The sequence below is a fragment of the Neolamprologus brichardi genome, chromosome 18 (assembly GCF_056152115.1).
Source record: "Neolamprologus brichardi isolate AB-2024 chromosome 18, ASM5615211v1, whole genome shotgun sequence".
Taxonomy (NCBI): Eukaryota; Metazoa; Chordata; class Actinopteri; order Cichliformes; family Cichlidae; genus Neolamprologus; species Neolamprologus brichardi.
The window spans coordinates 18,848,715-18,855,469 of record NC_142121.1 but is presented as its reverse complement, the minus strand read 5'-3'; the positions used below and the strand labels follow the sequence as shown (position 1 = coordinate 18,855,469).

At 38.3% G+C, this 6,755-nt stretch overlaps 1 protein-coding gene across 3 annotated transcripts; it reads right to left on the bottom strand.

Annotated features, from left to right (window-relative positions):
- Positions 1-275: 275 nt before the first annotated feature.
- On the bottom strand, positions 276-3,912 carry arf1 (ARF GTPase 1). Of its 3 annotated transcripts, none has more exons than XM_006786336.3 (5): positions 3,828-3,912; positions 2,212-2,405; positions 2,013-2,123; positions 1,772-1,896; positions 276-1,677 (listed from the first exon to the last, which is right to left on the bottom strand). In XM_006786336.3, the coding sequence occupies exons 2-5, from the start codon at positions 2,354-2,356 to the stop codon at positions 1,519-1,521; spliced, it is 540 nt and encodes a 179-aa protein (XP_006786399.1). In that variant the 5' UTR covers positions 2,357-2,405; positions 3,828-3,912; the 3' UTR covers positions 276-1,518. The 3 variants fall into 3 exon arrangements, with proteins under 3 accessions (XP_006786399.1, XP_006786400.1, XP_087687589.1); XM_006786337.3 differs by having other exon boundaries at positions 2,212-2,361; positions 3,828-3,900; XM_087831463.1 differs by having other exon boundaries at positions 3,763-3,828.
- Between the last annotated feature and the right edge of the window lie 2,843 nt (positions 3,913-6,755).

The window sequence follows — 6,755 nt, the reverse complement described above, 5'->3', positions numbered from 1 at the left end:
TCACCTTGGGGCAACATATTTCTTCCTAGGTCAAGGGGTGATAGCCTTAAGAAGTCACAGACACAAGTTTGGGGCCTTTGTAATAGTAATTCTATTAATGCTGCAACTAAAATCAATTGCCAATTAATTGCTGCACATACGTGTTCTCATATTCTGCTTTAGATTGATTAGCAGAGCAGAAAAATGCCAAGGTGATGCCTAATCCTTTTGTCTAAATAGTCTAAAACTTCATTTAATTCTGTAATAGTTGATGTCAAGGGACAGCCTACAAAAAGCAGCATAAAATTAGATTTTATTACATGGTGTGAAACAAAATGAAAATCAATTGCAGTATCAAGCTTTACATAAGAACACAGACAACCTTAAGAGAATAACATTACATTTTAGGCAGCTAAAAATCAAACGATGCAATCAGTTAAAACAGCCACACCCTTTACAAATAAGTTTTGGGGGGAGGGGGGAAGTGATGTCTCTCATATTTAAAAAAAAAAAGGCATTTATGGACGGCCAGTTTACGAAAGAAAACCCAACGTGCTGCAAAGGAAAACATTGGCACTAATGTCATAGCTGCACAATGCAAATTCCCAGGTTTGAGTTCAATAAAAGGCAAATGTTAATAGAGCCCTTAGTGAGGATGCTAAGCCGCTCCTTACAACAAATTAACAGTGTATGGCTATAGTAATTAGTGGGCTAAGAGTTCCTTTGCAGCTGTATGATGTAAACACCCAGTAGATAATAATGCATGCCCTTAAAGACAAACAGACTACATCATGCAGTTTTGCTAACAAGTACATTGCAAAGGCAGCACATATTCAACCTGAGACTCTAAAATACAAGAATTCAATGCAGGCTCAAGAGGCTGGCTCCTCCCTGTTACCCCAAAGCAGGTAGATGTGAGGTCAATGCAACATTTCTTAGTTTAAAACAACAAAGGCTGGTAGGTGTTCACAGATTGTGCGTGACGGAGGTGGGGGGGCAATGTCAGTACATATAGTCAATGCCAGTGTTTATACTTATTTTGAGGCGCTGGTACTTCTAGTTACTGATAAAAGTTACCAGTAGTAGTTGCAAGTAGTGCATAATCAGTGTATGATTCTTTATTGTTTCTAATAAAAAATTAAAATCAGTCCTTACAGTACGTGTAACCTCAACTGCATTGAGTTTGTAGGCCGACATCTGCTGGTAAAGTCCCTGCCTTTGTTTTTCTATTCAATGCACCCATGGCTGCCCAACAGCCAGAAAGACAAATCACCACAGTAGGATTTTAAAGCGTGCAACAAGCTGCCCCATTACCAAATTTATTTACACTTACATAAAATATGAAAAAATAAAAATAAAAATAAAGCTGCTTTACAAGAATAGCCCACCCCCACCACTGGCCTGCATGTTTGTGGTAATAACAGCTGACACGAGAGCAGCTTCCAGTACAACGTAACTCAGTTTAGCAAGATCTTAAGAGTAAAGAGCAAGGTCAGAGATTGGGGTTGGAGGAGATTGGATTTTAAAATGCCGTAATCATTAATGGTTCTTGAGTTGATTAGACAACCAGTCCAGCCCTTCATAGAGGCCATCTCCGGTGGTGGCACAGGTCGCCTGGATGTACCACTGTCGGTTGCGCAGGGAATGAAGATTGAGCTTGTCTGTGAGTTCTGCTGCATTCATAGCATTTGGGAGGTCCTATAAAAAAAGAAGGTGAGAAATCATTAGACAAAGGAAAGGTGAAAAGTGTTTATGATGTACACCTGCTTATATAAAAGACTTGATGACTTACTTGTTTGTTGGCAAACACTAGCAGCACGGCGTCACGCAGCTCATCCTCTGCCAACATTCTCAGGAGCTCTTCACGAGCCTCTCCACATCGCTCTCTATCATTGCTGTCCACGACAAAGATAAGACCTGGAGCAAGTGCAATCAAATAAATGGGTGTAAATCTTCTAAATACAAACCAGAAGACATGTTCAAATAGACTAACATGAGCTATCAAATGTCAGGCGATGAGGAAAATAACGTACCCTGAGTGTTTTGAAAGTAATGACGCCACAGCGGTCGAATTTTGTCTTGACCGCCGACATCCCATACTGTGAAACTGATGTTCTTGTATTCTACTGTTTCCACATTAAAACCTGGAGATATGAAACAAATATTCACATTAAAAACAAACCGAGTCTTTAGGCTTCCTTCCTGTGTCATGTAAAACAGTTTTTGTATTACCTATTGTGGGGATGGTAGTCACAATCTCTCCGAGTTTAAGCTTGTACAAAATCGTTGTCTTTCCAGCAGCATCCAGACCCACCATGAGTATCCTCATCTCCTTCTTCCCGAACATTTTAAACAGTCCTGCAAACATATTCCCCATGGCGGCTGGTGACAGGAACCCAAAAAGGACAAAAAAACAAAAAGAAAACCTGTGAAGAAAGAGAGGAGTTGTTCAGCTTCAATACAGAGACGTGCTGCTGGTAAACATAAGAAAACAACAAACCGTGTTCCAACCTCCCAAATGACGGACACACTGCCTCTGATTGCTGTGACAGCAAACTGAAGGTCTGAGTATGTGTTGATCACACCATCCAGACTGGTAAAAATGCTAAGCTAAAATTTCAGTCAACAAACTTCGACATCGCCATACATTAAATAAAAAATATTGTGTGTAACTTAAATACAGTTTTAAAAAATACATGTGTATTACTATTATTATTACTCCCACTGCACTTAATATACATATAAAAAACAGTGGTGCATTTTTCTGCATATAGCAATTTGGTATTTTTTGTACACTATTTTTTTTTCTATTTTTATTTTTCTAATATATATCTCTAACTTGCTTTTTCTTCCTGTCCCTTATACTGCTGTAACAAGGCCATCCCCTGTGTGGGATTAAATAAAGTCTATGTCCATGACTAAAATTTTGTTAGCCTGATCTAACCAGTGAGATGGATCTTATGGAGTGAGCAAATCATCTTACAGACAGCTACATTTGCTTGTGTCAAAATATTAAAGGTGAATGTTTGAAATTTTGCTGTTATTGAGTGACGTGGGCAGCATGGGAGTGCAATTGTAAAGGCTGTTAGACACTTTTAGGACATTTTTAAATATCCTCAGAAATCAGTATGATGCTACTGTTGTGCTAAACACAATTATCTGTAAGCAGTTTTCTATTATTGCACTCGCATTAATCAGTGTGACGTATACTATATGCAATATATGAGCTTCTGAATACTACTTAAAGGCAGAAACTCGTGGTAGCACCAACCTCGATAAAAGGGACGTTAAACACTCCGTGAATCCTGAAAACTACTAAATGAAATTATAAGGAAACTCGCTAGCTGTCACACTGTACCAGTATTTGTCTTTTCAGTTTATGCAACATGTTTGGAACCGAATATTTTACGCGGCTTACTGGAGCATTTTCAATATTTAGCTCGGAGCAAAAACTTTCAGAACAGGTAAACAAACGGTGGTGCTAGCTTGTTACGGTGCAACGCTAATAGTCGTCCGACCCGCTCAGATTTTAAGAGTACCAACTTGAGAAATAAAAACAACAATTGCATTTCTATTTATGTGTTTCCCAGTTACACTGAATATGAAATCATGTGCGAGAGATTACAAAAAAAACTCCCACGCACACAGAAAGGAAGGACAGACTCGTCGATTCAGATAATTCCGCTAACAAGCTGCAAGTCAGATTTTTCTGACTATGGTGATCGGAATCGCACATACAAAAGCCGATTTTGCTTGATAACACATGGGGTTTTGTACATTTACCTTCAGATATTGTAAAAGCTACCTTTTCTTATTTCTTTAACAAAAAGTCTCTCTTGCACACTTACTCAGTTGAAATGTTTTGTTCCCTCTAGGCGTTTCCTTCCTTAGGAAAATGGCGACAGTCTGACACGTCAGAGGTTCCTGCAAAACTCCTGCGTTCACCGTGCCGGGAGAAGTGTCTCCCCCTGTGGTTGCGGGGAGAAACACACGCACACATGACAGCCTCCACTTTTAGTTCGTTTTTTTAGTTTATTTATTTATTTTAGTTATGGCACTATTTAGAGTAAAAATAGCTTTACCTTGGACTGGCAAGTACAAATGCACGATAAGCATGCTGTGTCTATGACCTGTTGACTTTAATTTACTATTGAAATTTAATCTTAAATTTCCCTGAAAACTAGGAATAGGAATTTATGAAGTTTTTTTTATACCAGTGCCATCATTGAATCTGCTCACCAGCCCAGCCCTTATTGATTCTTGATCCACTTTTATACATAAACAGATTTTCAGTGTCATCGAAACTGTTTTTTTTTTTTTTTTAAATTAAATCCCAAACAGACTACTGCCTATTTCCAGATGTAACATCAATCTCTCAGTTAACATCTAAAATCAAGTAAATAAAGGCAGACTAGTATGGCATTCATTTTCTTTCAGGGTTTCTTAGTTAAATAAAATTTTTGTTACACATCTGCATTGATGAGCTGCTTGGTTGGGAAACTGTAGCGGTAGCACTTGTGGTGCACATCAAATACATGACACTCCTTGAAGTGAATCCCATGTTGCGTTGGTGGTGTTTCCACCCCGCTTGAAATAATTATGTTACAGACATTACAACTAACACTGCTGTCATCTGTCTTCATGAAGCAATGCTTTGTAATCATTCGTCTTCCCTGCAATGACTCTTTTTTATGGCAACACTAGACACGCATGTATGACATTGCTGATCTGAAATTAATGTGCTTTGCCAGCAGCTACAGGGATTGATAAAAGAATTGATAAGTTCAGACACATACAGTTCCAATGCTTTGAAAAACTTGGAAGCGGTTCCCAAGTGGCATCATTTTTTTTTTAAAATTCCTATCCCTGCTGAAGACCCACTAACTGCTAAAGTTCCCACGAGTAGCTTATTAGTTGCTCGTGGTTCACCTCCTTTCCAACCGCACTAATCAAAACCTAAAACACTTCATGTATCTGAGTCCACAAGTTACTTGTGGTTAATCATTCAGCTTTATAATATTCTTCTTGACTGATAAGATATGAAAGGAAAAAAGTCAGATCCCTGTCTTATGAGCTCATTTCAGCTTCTCTTTGGCAGAATCTGTTGCGATGGCCACCATTAATACAGCTACTAATTTTTCCTGCAGAGACCTGACCACTGGAATTTCCTACTTCTATGAGCAAGTTATATATAATTCATTTTGAAGTTTCCATATTTTAAGTTAAGATTAAACTAGAAAATCCGATCCACCTTTTCACTTGTGAATATTGGGAAAGTTTTTAAAAGCCATGTCAGCACTGGACAAGATGCTCAACTGGAAACTTCAAAACTTACATCACAGTGCCTACATCTAGCTTCTATACAGTCTATACTGTAAGCACTGATTAAAACAAGTAATTTTGACTCGTAGTGCATTCCAGTGGTAAATTAATTATCAGTAAAGAAAAAAAATATTTTGAAAATCTAAGAATCACTGGCTGTATTTATTTTTAATAGACTTCGGTTCCACATCTGAAAAACAAAGCCAATGTAAAATTGCCTTAGACCTGTGTTACCTCTGATGGCCAGCAGTGGGCAGCTCTTCTGACTGCAAAAAGAAGTCTGATGAAGACTATCTGAAGCCAACCCACCGTCCCAGTTTAGATATGACCTCAGGAAACAATTTTCTGTTGAAAATATGGTGGCAGTCACGAGCTTCACTTTATTCAGCAGTTAATTATGGTGACTAGTTTATCCTTAAGGGGGGTATACTGATATATCAATCACACACACCAAAGTTGACTCATGCTGGGGGTGGATTGCTGGAGGCTCAGCCATGGAACTTGGTTAAAAGCGACTGCCAACAGTCTGTATACCAATTATCATTATTATTACTATTATTACTATTATTATTGCTATTGCTTCCAGTGGATGCTACACACTGTAATTGAAGAGGACAAAAACCAAGGTAAAGATGTAAGAAAGAAGAGGTGCAATTTAAGATTAACGATAAAACCACTATCTCCCGATGTAAGTAAATGATTCACTGCTGGATTTAAAACCTGTCAACGCATCCAGAGTACTCACAGTATAAACCCAGGACACACATAATTATATTTAAGGCCTGAGCAATTTTGCTTCACTTTTCCTTTTTAATTATTTTAAACATGTCCGTTTATATCCAAAGCTTGCTGCAGCGTGCATCATTTTCTATAGTCTATCATAATTTTTTGATTCAGATTCATTTGAGTTTCTTTTTCTTTTCTTTTCTTTTCTTTTCTTTTCTTTTCTTTTCTTTTCTTTTCAATTTTGCAGTTTCCACTTCCTTTTGTTCCATGACCAGGCCAATAAGGGAAAAACTAACCATATTATTACCGGGACAGTTGAATTTTAACCAGGGTCAACTATGCCTGCTAACCCCAGCAGAGGGGGCAGCAGGAGGGGAGAAGGCCAGGAGAGAACAGCAGGAGGGGAGACTTGTGAAGGACCACACACTAAAGTCTCATAATGCCATTCACCTTAATTTGTGGTTTTGCCCCGCAGAATGCCATAGAGATCGCTTTCAGCATATTTTCAAAGCAACACTTGTCCTTCTTTAAAGGTGTGGAAGGTGTTTAATAGCAGCAGTTAAAAGTTTCTGCAAAGTGTTACTGTCTTTTTAGTTTGGCCTACATTTTTCGGACAGCTGTCGGACATTTGAAATCAACGCTGCCATCCAAAACAAACGAAAAATAAATACATTTTATTATATATAGTTATTAGAAAGAAGCAAAAACCCCGAAAGACCCCACTATGT

Excerpts from the sequence above, each read along its gene's own strand:
- arf1 (XM_006786336.3), bottom strand. The coding sequence starts at position 2,356 with ATGGGGAATATGTTTGCAGGACTGTTTAAAATGTTCGGGAAGAAGGAG. Across the intron at positions 2,124-2,211 it reads GACTACCATCCCCACAATAG|GTTTTAATGTGGAAACAGTA; the intron begins GTAATACAAAAA and ends TCATATCTCCAG. Across the intron at positions 1,897-2,012 it reads TTACTTTCAAAACACTCAGG|GTCTTATCTTTGTCGTGGAC; the intron begins GTACGTTATTTT and ends CACTTGCTCCAG.